The sequence below is a fragment of the Vanessa cardui genome, chromosome 19 (assembly GCF_905220365.1).
Source record: "Vanessa cardui chromosome 19, ilVanCard2.1, whole genome shotgun sequence".
NCBI classification, from domain to species: Eukaryota; Metazoa; Arthropoda; class Insecta; order Lepidoptera; family Nymphalidae; genus Vanessa; species Vanessa cardui.
The window spans coordinates 1,638,998-1,656,165 of NC_061141.1; the positions used below are offsets into that span (position 1 = coordinate 1,638,998).

A 17,168-nucleotide genomic window follows, 5' to 3' on the forward strand; every position below is an offset into this window, starting at 1 on the left:
GCAAGCACCGCTGAATATTCATGTGCCTAATTTGTGTTTATAATTCATCTCGTGCTCGGCGGTGAAGGCAAGCGTTGTGAAGAAACCTGCATGTGTCAAAAGTCATAGAAATTATACGTGTGTATGCCATCAACCAACATTGGAACAACGTGGTGGAATAAGTTCTAAATGTTCTCCTCAATGGGAGAGGAGGCCTTAGCCCTTCAGTGAAAATTACAGACTGTTATTTACTACTTCTCCTCAAAGCGAGAGGAGACCTGCCGTGAGAAATTTACATTTTGTTACTGTTCATTTTAAAATTAATCAGTTTAACTTCCCTTTTTTATTCCCCTCGTGAAAGATATTCGTAAATCAAATCTTAATATTAACTTTAAATTAGATTTCCATAAATCTTTCACTAGGGGCGAAAAATAAATACAGAGGGTTTGATATAATACCAATATTACTAATATGAATAGTCATGGTTGAAAAAATAATATCAATAAATAAGATTAATTAATTTAATGTCAAACCTTACACTTAAGGAAGAGAGAAAAAGAAGGAGACTGCGTTTGCTTGGAGGGGGGACTCTTTTCACGCGACCATCTCTTTCGAACAACTCTTAGCGTCTCTCTCCCTCGTTAGGCCTACTAGACCCTAGATAACCGCCGCTTACTCTGTAGTACCTCCGCCTGTACCCAGTCGCTCTACGCCACCGTGCTACGGCCCTCACAGCTACGATCTCCACAGAAGTGTCCCCTACCAGGATACTCTACTGTAAACCGAAGAAAAGTACTTCGTATCATAAAAGCAAAGGTTATTTGTATATTTAATTTCTTTAAACTAAGCAACAGATTTAAATACCGTTTCCAGTAAACTGACTAACTCTAAAGTTAAGTGAAATGTTTGTAATATATGTATATATTACTTTAGAGAAAAGTCAAAGATTTCAATTTTCCACCAACTTTAATCCAGAATCTTATGATACACGAATGAAGCCGGAATGGATAGCTAGAAGAAGTGAAAATTAGATAGTTATGTATTAGATATATATGTAATCCCTGTGCTGTTCTTATTAAAAGTTTGGACGTGTTATTAATATGAATAAATTTTGTAACCTTAATTTATAAGGTAAAGTTTAAGGCTTAAATATTTCAGAGTGCAGCGACCGGATACATAGTAATAAAGCGGATAACTAATAGGATAAGTTCGTCGCTAATTAAAATATTTACAAATTCACATCTATTTTCGCTATCCGGATTATTCTTATATTAATCAACTAGCGATCCGCCCCGGCTACGCACGGATTCAATTCTCATAGTAAATATACTACAGAATTTGTTTATTTACGACATCACATTAGAAACTTAACTCTCTCTAAAATTTATCGATACATACATATAATAAAATTGGAGTGTCTGTTTGTAATATTTAAATAGATATATTTGCTCAATGCATATGTACATATACGGTACATATACCAAAATAACATTTTTTACAATTTTTGTCTGTCTGTCTGGCTGCTTGTAATCTCTGGAACGGCTGGACCGATTTTGATGGGACTTTCACTGGCATATAACTGATATAATAAGGAGTAACTTAGGGTACAGTTATATATTTTTTTGTTAAATTCAAACGCGTACAAGGTCGCGGGCACAGCTTGTTATACATATAAACCTTCCTCTAGAATCACTATATCTATTAAACTAACTTCAATCTAGATTATTATTGTACTCAAGTGAAGCCAGAATCGTTAGCTAGTAAACAATACTAACAACTAGCTGATCATTATTAACTTTTTAAAATGCAAGCAATAATTTTACGAGCCTTAATCTTCGACAATAATTAACATTATTAAGTAATAAGACATTTTAAGTTAAAACAAGGTAATACAAACATCTAAACCTTTTACTTTCTTTTTGCTTAAATATTTTAAAATAAAAATTATAATTTGATATAAGTAGTTTAATTGAGATACTGAAAAAGAACCACCTATCACCTACCATCACACAGTAATTTAATTTTGTATAAGAAACATACAAACAGTAGCCAATTAGTCAAATCAAATTAATCGAAATAGTTTTGACGCTATGAGCAAATAAACATCCAAACACACATATGAATTTATAATAAGTAAGATAACTAAATACCTAATCGGAAGCTCTTATCAGATAGTATTTAATGAATATAATATGAATTGATTATGTCCATACGATTCGTGGTCTCGACACGCTACAGTGATGCGTTGGTTTTTGGGTATATTTGTGTGCATAAGTTGCGTTTACGCGCGGCATGAGCAGTATGATCAGTAAGTTTAATGTACTACATTATCATCATAATCAGCTCATTTTCGTCCACTGCTGGATATAGGTCTCTCCAAATGCACGCCACTGTGGTCTTTCTCCGGCTACTCGTATCGGATCTCTACATATTAATAAAAAAAATAACTATATTTGTCTCCTATATGTCTGTGTCTCCAGATTTCCATGCAGTTGGCAATGGCAATGGTAAGCCGAGATGGCCAAGTGGTTAAAGGCGTGCATCTTATCCGATGATTAGTATTCATGAACTTAATATAAGTTACAATTCGATTTGATTGAAGAGAAAGTGACTTCGTTTTATACAATTTACATGTATAGATTACCTATTGCTTTTTGTCGTCATTAATTGGTTACATTGATGAACATTGAACAACCCACGAAAGAGCCTTAGCCCAGATGTGGGAAATTTACTTTAATGTACACTGAGCATGATGTATGTCTTCTGACGATCGACGTCTTTGACGACCTCCGTGGTCGACTGGTTTTAACCGGTTTACATGGGTACGCCACTCCGAGGTCCCGGGTTCGATTCCCGGCCGAGTCGACGTAGATTACCATTTGTTTCCTATGTGGTCTTGGACCTGGGTGTTTGTGATGTATATTCTGACGTCCTTAACAGTTAATAAACAAACCTTGTTTCAATTCACAGGTCCGCACTTTTCTCAGTAAAAGCCAAAGATGCGGAGCAGATTAACTACTTCAATTCCCTGGATTATCCTATGGATATATGGCTGTACGCGACGCAAGAACGAAACGGTCTAGTTCTCGTACCCAAAGGCTACGTCCAGCAGTTCCAAGATGAGCTTTATTCTAAGGGGATAGAGTTCGTTATTGAAGTTGAAAATATTAAAGAGTGAGTATGCTACAATACATTGTAATAAGTTATCATAAAATAGTATTATAAACAAAATGATACATGTCAAAGCAACAGACGACCTTCGTGGTCGAGTAGTGTGTACACCGGTTTTCATGGGTACGCCACTCTGAGGTCCCGAAGTTCATTAGTTTTCTGTTGTTTTGGGTCAGGGTGTTAGTGGTGCCGTCGTTACTTCTGATTTTCCAAAAAACTGCTTTCGCTACATTTGGATCAGAGTAATGTATGTGATGTTGTCCAATATTAATTTATTTAAAGCAATCTCTCTCGATAGATTTTTAAATAATATTACTTATTATGTTGGATCGTTTGAATTATTCTTTGAAAATTAAATATATATTATGTATCGTTATTTCGTTGGAAATGGGATCACAGGTTGAATTCGTAATTAAAAATAATAATAATTTCATACAACATTCGATTACTTCGACAAATAATATTACGAAGATTGTTTTATTTTACAAACGTATATGAAGCTGCATGTTACAATTATCTAAATACTTCCATTTTCAATTTAGGATTTATGAAACTATATCAATGAACAATAATTAACAAAAGTTGTGTGTATTAATAAATTAATTTTATCAAATTAATGAAATAAACAAAGATAAACGCCGGAATTTTTTTACTTTTGTCCAAAAGTGATAAATAAATATATGTTAATCTTATAATCCACTAGTATTAATTCAGAATTCTTAAATTGATTAGTATTTGATATAACTATTAAATAGTTATATCTATTTGACCTCATTTAAGGCATTAGTTCCAACAACCAAATATTAAATAACAAAATCCTCTTCAACCAAGTTCATTAAAACACATTATATCTTGAGTCAATACATACAAATAATACAAACCAGTTTTTATGATTATTAACATAAGAATTAATAAAATTAAGTACTTAAATATATACAAATATGAATTGAAAATAATTACTGTATAAATCTTGACCGCGTTGAATGGTGGCAAGAATGCTATCATTCCCCGTTGAATCGCAATTCCGATCCTCTGGGCAAAAAACGAGCCAGCCCTCCTATCACCAGTGGACGCAATGAGGCGAGGTGTTATACTTGTGATGAAGCTTTTGCTCCACTACTCCAAGGACTTAGTGTTTAGACAACAGATTAATCAATTATTATGTTTATAAAAATATATTTCAATAATATGTGTACATTTTAAAGTTGCACGATTAAGATCGCAGTAATTTTTATGTAACCATACATCTTTCATCCCTCGTCTACCTTATATTATCTTATGATTTACTCTTCTTGAAAAAGCGTTTGTCATTGAATAATGTTTCTTTATGTGCATTATTGAGCCACTTGAGTTCCTACATTGATAGCAACAATGTTTCGATAGCAATTTTATACAAAATTAATTTTTAATTGATGAATTAAAAATACAAATTTCCATAAATATTTTTGAATACGAAAAGAGACTTAATAAATATTGTTAGCACTAAATCATCTTGTTAAATTCGATTGTATATAATTGATCAAAAAAATTTTACTATTTCAGTTCACTGGAGCTTGAAGACAAATTGAGGGCTGACAAAGCTAGAAGCAGGGCGATGAGATCTGATAATGATCTGTTAGTTAACTTTGACGATATTTACAATCTCACTGAGGTACACTTAAATTATTATTATTATTTATTTAAAAAAAGCAAACAAAAACAACAAAAACAGCCTGGAAATTTTCCACTGCTAGGTGAAGGTTTTTGGTACATATTTCACCACGCTATTCCAATGCATGTTGGTGGAATACACATTTGGCAGAATTTATATGTAATTTGACACATGCAGGTATTCTCACGATGTTTTCCTTCACCCCCAAGCACGAGATAAATTACACATAATTCCACAAGATATATTAAGCACATATAGTGCTTGGGTTTGAACCCGCAATCATCGGTTAAGATGCACGCGTTCTAAGCGGTTAGAACGCGTGCATCTTAACTAATTGATGAGTTTATAATTCATCTCGAGCTCGACGGTGAAGGAAAACGTCGTGAAGAAACCTGTATGTGTCTAATTTCATCGAAATTCGGCGACATGTGCATTCCACCAACCCGCATTGGAACAGCGTGGTGGAATATGTTCCAAACCGTCTCCTTAATGGAAGAGGCGGCCTTATCCCAGCAGTAGGAAATTAACAGGCTCTTACTTTACTTTACTTTTTACTCTACAATAATAACATTGCGACATGTACTTAGACGATTTTTTTTTTATCACTTGTCTATTTTACGTTTGTAATAATTTTTAGAATTTATTCACGTAAAAGTGATTAGTGATTAATAACTATAAAAAATAGTTAGAATAAGATTATAGAATAAATATTCTAACTGATAAAATGGTAATTAATCTTGATAAACTTAAGTCGCATTTGTAAATAAAAACCCATTACACTAAAATAACGATAACAAGTTATAATCTCAAGATCAGAATTAATATATAAAGTTTGTGAATGAGAACTCAAGTACTCTAGAAACCTGATTCGAAAATTAACATTTCGTGAAACTTCCAATGGTTTTTGCAGGTCAACAATTACCTCAAAAAAATAGCTGAAGCGTATCCTGATGTCGCCACTTTGGTCAGTGGAGGAAAGTCTTTCGAGGGCAGAGACATTAACTACTTAAAAATATCAAACAGCAATTTTCAGGTGAGATCTTCCTAAATAACCAAAACATATTTAATACGAAATACATATATATCTAATCTAACCACCAGTGGCGGATTTACCAATAGGCTAAGTAGGCTGGAGCCTAGGGCGGCAGATTTAGAGGAGCGGCAAATTTAGCCCAAATTTGTTATTATCTTACAGAAATTATTAAAAAAAAAATTAAAATTATATGTATGTAAATTACGTCCGTAATCTGTATACTCGTCACTACATAGCGGGTTGGAAAACTAATCTAGTAACTGACCGAAATATCACCTAGTTTATAATCATACTAATATCGGAAAAAAAACAGATGTAATGAGGAGGATAGAACACAAATCATAAATATTGCAAAAAAAATTAGGGGTGGTAAAAATTTAATAGCCTTATAACCTACTATCGGCAGATTTGTAAATCCACCACTGCTAACCACACTTACTTTATATTTAATACTTTTATAAAACTCTTGGACTTCTAATGTTGTTTGCCATTTTTTAATTACAGATGTCAATCAAGTACAATTAATATTATACTACCTCAAAATCAACAAATACTAAGACCATGTCTTTTTATCTTTGATATAATCTTGTATTGAATAATTCAATTGATTTCATAGGCCAAGTTATGTCAATCTTATTATAGGACAGGCATTAAAATTGACTCCAAACGAACCTTTGTTACCAATAGAATACCTTAGAGCAAATAACATGCTTATCTCCAATACTTTTGTTGTAAAATTTTGTCTTGCAAGTATCAGACAAATAAATAAAACACATCATAGATTATGCAACGATCGATCGATCTATATCGTTATATTACAACAACTGCTTAGGAATGTATAGTACGAACCAACTAAGATGTAACATCGGCAAAATTCGTAAAACCGATCACATCCGAATTAAGTACGCTATCCCAAATTATCAATATTTCTTGCTTATGTGAATATGATCTTTACACATAATAACTTGTAATATCATATGACCTAATATATTCGTCAATTGGAGACGTCGAATTCCATTCACTTGCTTTTTCGGGTTGAACTGATGCGAGAATCTATAGCGAGGAATAGCATCAATGGCGCGATAGGGAGCTATTTCTATTGGTTTCATTTAATTTGCCGATGCTACATCTAAGTTGTGTCGTACTATAGTTCAACCGAAAAACTCAAATCAAACTTTATACATAAACCCTTGTATTCTTAATTATTACAGAACGCAAGCAAACCAATAATCTTCGTTGAATCGCTTCTTCACGCTCGTGAATGGGTAACGCTACCAACAACTTTGTACGCCATTGAGAAACTAGTCGTCAACGTCACTGATCAAGACCTGATTGATGATTTCGATTGGATCATCATGCCAGTCGCCAACCCAGATGGCTACGAGTTCAGTCACGATGGAGTAAGTACTACAACTGAAAATTATCATTTCAAATTTCATTTCTGGACGCGCATCAACAACAAAAACAACAACAGCCTCTAAATTTTCCATTGCTGGGCTTAGGTCTCCTCTCCATTTGAAGAGAATCTTTGAAACATATTCCTCATGCAGATTACCTTACGATGTTTTTCTTCACCGCCGAGCACGAGATGAATTACATATAAGCGCAAATTAAGCATACGAATATCTAGTAGTTTTGAACTTGGCTTAGAACCCGCAATCATCAGTTAACCTCAACTGCCATTGCGTCTATTTCTTTGTTTCAACTAGTTAGTGCAATTGGACCAATTGATGAGTGATGGTCACCACTAATAATACATATATATTTTTATATCTTTAAGATTACGCAACGCATTTTGATGCCGTTTAATTAATAGAAAGAGTTATTCGAGAGGAAGGTTTTGTATAATACATGGACAATATAGTAAAGAAACACTGACTATTTTAGATGTTACTAATGTGATGTAATTCTAAAAATAAACCAATTCTGTGGAATTTTTGGTATCAGTATTGCATTCATGCGAAGCAAGGCGAGTCGCTAGTAATGTTATATTGGATAAAATTTCACTTTCTTCCATGTCTCTTACAGGGTCGCTTCTGGCGTAAAAACCGCAGGAACGGAATACTACCCGGAGATGTTTGCCTCGGTGTCGATCTCAACAGAAACTTCGACGTATTCTACGGCTTAGGATCCAGCAACAATGTTTGCACTGAAATCTACCACGGCACCGCACCATTCTCTGAACCAGAGTCTCAGGTCATTAGGGACATATTACACAGCGACGATCGTATTGAAATGTTTTTGGACTTACACAGCTTCGGTAATCTGATCCTCTACGGTTGGGGAACTGGTGAACTGCCCGAAAATGCATTCTCTTTGCACGTTGGAGGAATACAAATGGCCACAGCCATCAATGAAGTTAAAGAGGATTGGAATTTAAATTACAGAGTCGGTAATGCAGCTCTCGTACTTTACCCAGCATCTGGTACCGCTATGGACTACGGTCTTAAAGCTGGTGTTCCATTGTCATATACATACGAACTGCCAGGTCTTAGGAACTTTGGTTCTACGATTTTAGGATTTTTAGTTGATCCTGAATTCATTAAGCCGTCTGCAGTTCAAACGTGGGAAGGGATTAAGGAAGGCGCTTATTTCCTACGTAGTATCCGCAGGAATTTGGCTTAATTTTTACTATACTATTTTCGTTCAATAAAATGTTCGAAATTAATGATTTTTTTTTCTATTGCACTTAACGTCATGAAAGATTTCTCAGAATTTTATATACTTCCACAACGTAAACTTACACGTGGCCAGAAAATCTTACACGTTTCAACTAAGTTCAAATACAGGTAGTTCCTGATGAAAAAAGTTGAGCTTTTCCAAACTTCTCATCAAAAACTAGGAAAGGCTGTAGTATGCAGGCTCAGATTAATAGACTGATATCCTTTGTTACTCTTACTTTAATTAAAAATTTAGATTTAATTATGTCAGTAATTATAGTCGATTAACTTTTCGTTCATTTTATCGGTTAATTAATTAATACCTAATTATATTTCTTTGTCGACGACTACTGTATAATTACTGTATATATATGACTACTATGTAATTATTATTAATTATTATTTACATATATGTTATATATATGTTGATCAAAAAATAGCTATTATAAATTCATAATATAATCATTCTCTATTAAAATTATGATTAATTGTCAATCAATACATAGTATAAAACAAAATCGCTTGCCGCCGTCTGTCCCTATGTATACTTAGAAAATTACGCAACAGATTTTGATGCCGCTTTTTTGATAAATAGAGTGACTCGAGAGGAAGGTTTTGGTGTATAATACATTGACAATATAGCAAAGAAACACTGATAATTTTAGAAGTTTAGCTAAATAAACAAATTCTGTAGTATATTTATATATAGTATGGATCGCTAGTTCGAGTTAAAGTACAGAAATATATATATGTGAAATGAATTATCTCGACGTATCTGCTCTAGATTCTCATATAACGGATGGAGTATTGTAAAGCGGAGGCTGCACATAAATCTGTTCATTACGACACGTCACTAGATGAACACTTTGACACAGTGCTTACGGGACACATCACAACAATTCGTGAACTAAGCAAAACATGATAATTGGATTCATGCGATTAGTATTATTAATTACTATCATCTGTTTTATTGGTTTACTGATCTAGAGGTTCTGGATTCAAATCCCAATAAACAACAATTAGTTGTTCTGGTAAGAAATTCTGAGTAGCAACCTTTTCTCTCCATCGGCTATCCGAAATTATCATCTTTCCAAAACCATTAATTACCAAACAATAGCCTATAAAATCAAAGAATTATATTGCAGAAAATATATCTGTTTTACATTTTCTTTAATCTATAAATATAAACGTAAAATACTACTCAATTATTAATATATATCATCTAGAAACTTGAAATTTTCCAACTACGTTCCTTGTATTTTGTACTGCGGCCGGTAAATGTAGCATTGTAAGATTTTATGAATTATATAAATGCTGGTCATATGACCAGACCAGACCAGACCGACTCGTCAGTTAGTTAAGTAACTGGTTTATCTAATTTATAAAATGAACTAATTAAACATTTCTATTGAACGCCTATGCGAACAAAAGTTCTTGAGCATACATAAAATTTAGCTGTTATTAAATCCTACTATTATTATTATCAATGCGAAAATTTGTGATAATGGATGGATGTATGTTTGTTACTCTTTTACGAAAAAACTGCTCAACGGATTTTGATGAAATTTTACAGTGATATAATATCAATTCATAACAATTTTATATAATTTGGCTATAATATAAGGATACATATTAAGTACTCTAGTATTAGTTCTCTAGTATTAGATGTTTTTAAAATAACCTAATGCAAGATCTCGTTTACCGCCGATAACGTAGATGAGATTACTTCGAGAACATATTACTGAAACCTGTATTAGTTTTTTCAACGTAGCCTCGCTACAGTGATGATACTGTCTTCAAAGATTTTTTTCTTTTTTTTGCATTATTTTTATTGATACTAAACAAAACAATAGCATTGAAAAGTAAACGAATTTCTAATGAAATTGATTAAATACATATTATATTTGTATTGTTGTTTTTGGTGAAACAAATCGTAATTGTAAGTTACAGGCTATACTTTATTAAACACTCGTTCAACCACAGATAACATAGAGAATCTTAAAATTACGGTTACATAGTGATGTACTTATAAGCTAGGGATGTGAAAATCGATAAAGAGGAAGCTATTTAAATATAATATAGACAATTCAGCATGTAAACATACATACATATCAATAGATAATGACTTATTATGGACTTGAGTGCAAGACTTTGGAATCTGCAGCATTTTCAAGCCATGGAGCAATATCTTATGCACCACCTATTATATCTATACTACAGCGGCTAAGCAAAACTAAGTATTGATTGGTATTAAAAGCCCTAATAGTAATAAGTACGCACATAATGATAAAATCCAATGTACTGTAGCTTCAATTCATAGAATAAAACAAAGTCGCTTACCGCCGTCTGTTACTGTTTTTGATGAGTTTTTTTTAAACAGAAAGAGTGATTCGAGAAAAAAGAACAACAACTGATAACTTTGGAAAGTTCTAATATGATGTCGTAAATAAACAAATTCTGTAGTATATTTAGTATCAGTATTGATCCCATGCGAAGCCAGGGCGGGTCGCTAGTATTACATATTACAGTACTAACGGAAGGATTTACAGGAATTAAGACAAAAGGACTTATGTGACACTAGAACTGGGACTGCTAGAATTTGTAATTAATGTACATATCTATACTTATGTTAGCGAAAATAGCTTCGAAATTTATCGAATTCGTTTCATCTAAGCGCACTCATTGGACGAACGACCTAATTTCCAATTTCACAGAAGGTTATGAATTATTTCTCATTGACAGTTATTTATGATTAGCAAATGTCAAACTCTGTATTGAAAACAGCCATCAAATGGCAATAACTACTGATTTACGATTGGAAACACAAGCATTACATATATACGTTCTACTATGTAAGTAGTATGTACTAAATAGGGCTGAAGAGCTGAGATGGTCCAGTGGTTAGAACGCATGCATCTTAACCGATGATTGCGGGTTCAAACCCAGGCAAGCACCACTATATACATATATATATATGTGCTTAATATGTTTATAATTCATCTCGAGCTCGGCGGTGAAGGAAAACGTCGTGAGGAAACCTGCATAATATGTCTTACTTCAATGAATGACGCTATAACAAATACTAATAATTCCTCAAATCACCAACCTTCGAAACTAATGATGTTATGTCTCTTGTATCTGTAGTGACACTGGCTCACTCACCCTTAACGTATTGTCTTCTTAGTAACAATTTGGAGATTCGAAGTTATTAATGAGTCACGCAAGTCCATCTGGTCATGTCAAATTTGCTTTCTGATTATGAGAAAAAGGGAATGGGAATACACCTTTGTGGATATATGTTGTACACAGATGGCCAGTCCTATTTAATTAAACCTGTGGATATCATCTTGTAAGAAACTTTAGATAAATAGAGAAAACTAGATGTTGAATAAAAAAAATGAAATTAAAATGAATGTCTAAGTAAAATAAATTTATTAAATTAAATAGAATAATATTAACAAGAAAATGACTATAGATCCTAAACAGATTCACAGTTTATATCAGTTTGGACTGATAAAAATATTGAGCTTACTATAACAGCTAGAAGACTGGATGATGGAAGTGTCTCCCATGCAAAAAAGCCTTAAAGACTAATTCAGCGTCTAAGAATACAGTCGTATCGACATTTATAAATATAAATCATTTTTCAAATCAAAATCTTCAACTTTAAGGTCGAAATTCCTTCAGAGTGCACCATCATATTCCAAAACAAAGAAATCCTCTGATGCTATAATCAGCAACACGTGATATTGCTCTTTATATAAGTATATAATTTAAAACATAATTATTACAAGATAAGCATAACGGATTATATATTAATAACGTTTTGATAACGCGATTTTAATTAATCATTGGCACACATGATCGAAACGTAAACATAAAACGTGAATTGGTAAATTAAAAATGTTTTCGATTTTTATGTACATAATAATTATAACAGTTTCAAGTGGTCTGTGTAAAAATGAATTATATAAGGGGTGAGTATATAAATTAAATTACTTATTATATTAAGTTGTGAGCAATGATGTTTTAGTAAACAGATATGTTATTAACGCGCAAAAAGTTAAGACTAGAAAACGTCCTAATTGGAACGTTTGCCTTTAGTCGTTTTACGTAGTAATACGTTATAATACATCATAATTACGTAGTAATACGTTTTGCGTAATTAAAACATCTAGTTATCCCTTTAACTTATTGTTTTTATCAAGCTATCCTTTTTACTTTTAACGAAATGTAAAAATAAACTAAAATATACGGTCCCCGTCGCGGCTCTGTTGTTTAGTATGGATATAACATATCTGTTTATTAGAATATCATTGGTTGTGAGTTGATTTCTCAATATAAAAGATTTTTCGGACAATTTGGAAATTTTAGTTTGTATTTTTTATTTAATCTTTCAATGTTTCGATTTTGTTTTATTTCAAAATGAGTTTATTAAAATTCTATTTGTGATAAATTCCAGTAAATAGTAATAAACAGTAATTCCTTGTAATGTGGTACAATATAAATTGAAGTGAGCTGTCATAAAGTCAAAGAAAAACTGCGCGAAAAATGTTGTATAAATCATACTTACACTTTTATTTATTTTATTTTATAAATATATGTATATATCACAACAATCTCAATATTAGTTTCTCACAGAACACCATTTTATTTTTGGCTAATCAGCAGTACTATATTTTTATTTCAGTTACGACTCTCCTTACAAACATGCTTACTAAATATATATTTCAGATACCGAATATACAACATTGATTTGCTTAATAATCAACAAGAGAATAATTTTCATGTGTTAAAAAGTGATTTGATTGACTTTTTGAGGAAACCCTCTTACAAACACAATGTTAGTGGTCAAGCGATGGTACCACCATCACATTTTGAATGGTTCGAGGAAAAACTCGGAGAAAACAATATAACAAAAGATATTATCATAGATGATGTGTACGAGTGAGTATTAGATACATTTTAAGTGATGATTTGATTATAGTTTTATCAAATTTAATTACATCTTATTTGCATGTAATTTATCTAACGATTAAATAATAATCATCGAAATAATTAAGCGTCGATATTCGATATACAATTTTGATAAACAAATAAAAATAATCCTACTTTTCGCGAAATAATATTTTCAAAATAGTTTCTAAACATGGTGAGTTATTAATGGGTTATAAACATTAAAAACTCTTTTCAGATATCTACATAAAATAGATCTTAATGAAGAAGGAATAGATTCCAATTTTGATTACAATAATTACCACAGGTACGACAAAGTAAGTTCTTCTCCAACTTAAGATAAAACCTTATTAAAAACTATGTCTGACGAACAGACCGTTCAAACACAAACCAATCGAATGTGTTTTTAAACAGCTTATCTCTACATTTCATCCGTCCACAGATTGTGGACAATTTGAGAATTTAATTACACTGATATATGGATAAAGGAATAATTCATATTTATATAATAAATTCGAAAGTAACTCTGTCTGTTTGTCGTTCTTTCACGACCAAACTGCAGAACTGTATTCGATGAAATTTGTTATGAAGCAAACATGAACTCCGAGAAAAGACATAGGCTCCTTTTTTGCCTAACACATGATAACCAACACCCTAAAACACGAGCGAAGTCGCGGGTGAAAACTAGTTATTATATAAACACAATTACGAGATTTTTAAATTTAGAATTAAATTTGAAATATGTTAAATTCAATTTAAGGTACATGATAAATAATACGAACTTAAAACAGTTTCCACTATAGATAAATTTCCTTAAAATACGTTCAAACATTTCAATATTTAAATTGACTGAGAAACAAGTATCAATATAAGCCAGATTTACGATGTTTGTGCACATGAAGCTTAGACACTAATCACATCAACACACATCTCAGCATGGACGCAACTCAAACACAAATGATGAATCGGAATTACATTAGCGCATGACAGATACAGAGCTGTGTGGATTGTTATGGCTTCCATCTACATAACAAATAAATTAAAACTAACTCTTTTTAGTAGCAACTGTAATAGCTGGCGTTTTGTCTTTTGTCTGATATTAGTAGACCAACTGATGGTGAGATGCCGCCACTATCCAGAGATATTGACACTGCTAGACACATTAATCGTTCCTTACATCATCAAACCATCACTAATCTTGGGAATTAAGACATTATTCCTTGCTCTTTTAGACTTGCTCTGCGTTCAAAATAAAACACAGCATTGTCAATAATGTATATGTTTGGGGATGGAATATATGATGTATATTCTACCGATCCAGACGAACTGCCAACAAGTAATCATAAACTCAAACTCAAATTTCTTTATCTAATATAAAAGCATTACAGTTACTTATTGATAGTCAAATTAAACACTACCACCGGTTCGGAAAAAGTAACCTAAACCTAACCTATTTGAAACTATAGTATCATGATAAGTAGTTAATTCCGAATATATCCTTTCAAAACAAATATGACTACAAAAGAAATTAAATTAAAATAAAAAAAAAAAATACTAAAAAAATTATAATTAATGAGTAAGTCTAAAGCAATTTTTCAAAAGAAAATAATTTGCTATAATAAATCTTTATAAGTATATTGTTACAGATAATTAGTTACTTGAAGTCAATTGAAGAAGCTTATTCAAATTCAGATGAAATTTCTATAAAATTGGTTGAAGCTGACAGAACAGATGAAGATCGACCTTTGGTTTATTTAACGGTTACTGCCAAATCTTCTCTGAAAACTCAAAAACCTTTAGTAATCATTGAAGCTGGAATAAATCCTAGAGAGTGGATAACAGTACCTGCAGCTATAAACGTCATTGACAAAATAATCCAAGAAGATCAGAAGACTTTCTTGGAAAATTTACAATGGATTATAATTCCTGTACTAAATCCTGATGGATATGAATATACTCATACAAATGTAAGTATATTTGAATCAGTTAAAAAGTAATAAGATTGTATCATTGTAGTTAAAATATAAGCACCTTTTAAAGTAAATCCACTAACAAATTTCAATTACGATAAATTGGTCCGGGGTCGGGGTAGTGTGTACACGGATTTTCATAGGTATGCCACTCCGAGATCCGGGTTCGATTACCGGCCGATTTGACGTAGAAAAAGTTCATTAGCTTTCTTTGTTGTCTTTGGTCTGGGTGTGTGATACCGTCGTTACTTCTAGCTACATATTAAAAATAACATATTTCGTTTAATTATTATTACACTATTTAATAATCTATAAAAAATCATTACTGACATTTGCTGTCTAATTTCAGCTTCGTCTGTGGACAAAATCAAGGAGCACTAGAAGTTCTCTCGGTCCAATCTGTCCAGGAGTCAACATCAATCGTAACTTTGACATTGACTGGCTCTTCTCAGACACCAGCACCAGTCCATGTAGCCATATATACGGTGGTGTTGAAGCATTTTCTGAACCTGAAACGAAAATGATTAAGAATTTAATCGAAAAACATGGAAGAACTATAAGATTGTATATTTCGCTGCAGAATAATGGACGTTTCATTTCGTATCCTTGGCAATACGAGAGAGCCGCAAGTGGCATGTTTCGTCAACATCACTTACTTGGTTTACAAATGATATCAGCTATGGGTGATGATTACGTACTTGATGTTGGTTCTGTAGCACTTGGTGATAGGACGTCTGGTACCAGCACAGATTATGTCATGGATAATGAAGTTTTGTATACTTTTAACATCAATATTGAAAAGGAAGGTGTAAGCGGAGTGATCATACCAGATACAAAAATTAAACCTATCGCTGAAAATGTATGGAATGCTGTAGCTATCGCAGCCCAAAGTGTAATGAAACCTAACGCGAATATAAATAGTTAGCGAATACAAGTTGATACGGAATAAAGGAAGAAAATTAAAATAGTTTTTAATACAATTTTAAGTATTAATCGTTCGACCACTCGCCCATAGATATTGGCGCTGTAAAAAATAGTATCTACTCCTGATATCTGCAGTTCGCCACCACCGTCAGGAACTCAAATGTTATGTCCCTTGTGACTGTATGGTTGTCTCACCCTCCACCCTTAAGTATTGCTACTGGGCGTTAGAATACATGATGAGTCGGCGGTATATTATGCATGCGATGATTTATTAGCATTCGTATTATATTATTGTATATGTTGTGTTTAAAATAAATACTTTTTCTAAAAAGTTGCTTTTTTTAATTATTATTTGTATCTAGCTCACCATCACAAATTTTTAGTCATGTTTCGGGGCGGCTCGCTAGCAATATAATAAAGGTGTTTACTGTAAATAATACTGATTTTTGTATACAACATTACAAGCTTGGCTTGTCAACTAGCCGTCCAGAATCAAACCGATAGTAATGTTTGGATATTCCTTTCCAATAATGTTTTTCAACAGGTCGGAGTTGCACTGTAAAGAAAGAACAGGACGCGACATCTCACGCTGATTAGAACTTAACTGGTGAATATGTTAGATTGTCATCCTGATGAGATCAGATGAGATGATTGCATTTGTCCTCTTATTTAAGATGAAGCAAAACAATACAATGTTTTGTTCACGAAACATCTGGCGTCACAAAATAGATGAAAAGTAAATTTCCAATTTGAAAATTGATCCAACATAATCCCTTGTGTCGAGAAAATCTTACTCGTTTTAAAATAACGAAACAGACAACAAA

The 17,168-nt window shown here is 32.5% G+C and overlaps 2 protein-coding genes across 2 annotated transcripts; both read left to right on the forward strand.

The window, feature by feature from the left end:
• Nucleotides 1-2,190: 2,190 nt before the first annotated feature.
• Nucleotides 2,191-8,505, forward strand: LOC124537886 (carboxypeptidase B-like). The gene is made up of 6 exons (XM_047114844.1): nt 2,191-2,287; nt 2,950-3,153; nt 4,693-4,801; nt 5,712-5,834; nt 7,046-7,234; nt 7,863-8,505. The coding sequence occupies exons 1-6, from the start codon at nt 2,220-2,222 to the stop codon at nt 8,457-8,459; spliced, it is 1,290 nt and encodes a 429-aa protein (XP_046970800.1). The 5' UTR covers nt 2,191-2,219; the 3' UTR covers nt 8,460-8,505.
• Nucleotides 8,506-12,337: 3,832 nt separating this feature from the next.
• LOC124537896 (carboxypeptidase B-like) lies at nt 12,338-16,644 on the forward strand. The gene is made up of 5 exons (XM_047114855.1): nt 12,338-12,471; nt 13,229-13,441; nt 13,689-13,767; nt 15,097-15,417; nt 15,770-16,644. Exons 1-5 carry the CDS (start codon nt 12,398-12,400, stop codon nt 16,343-16,345), a joined length of 1,263 nt encoding a protein of 420 aa, XP_046970811.1. The 5' UTR covers nt 12,338-12,397; the 3' UTR covers nt 16,346-16,644.
• Nucleotides 16,645-17,168: the final 524 nt, after the last annotated feature.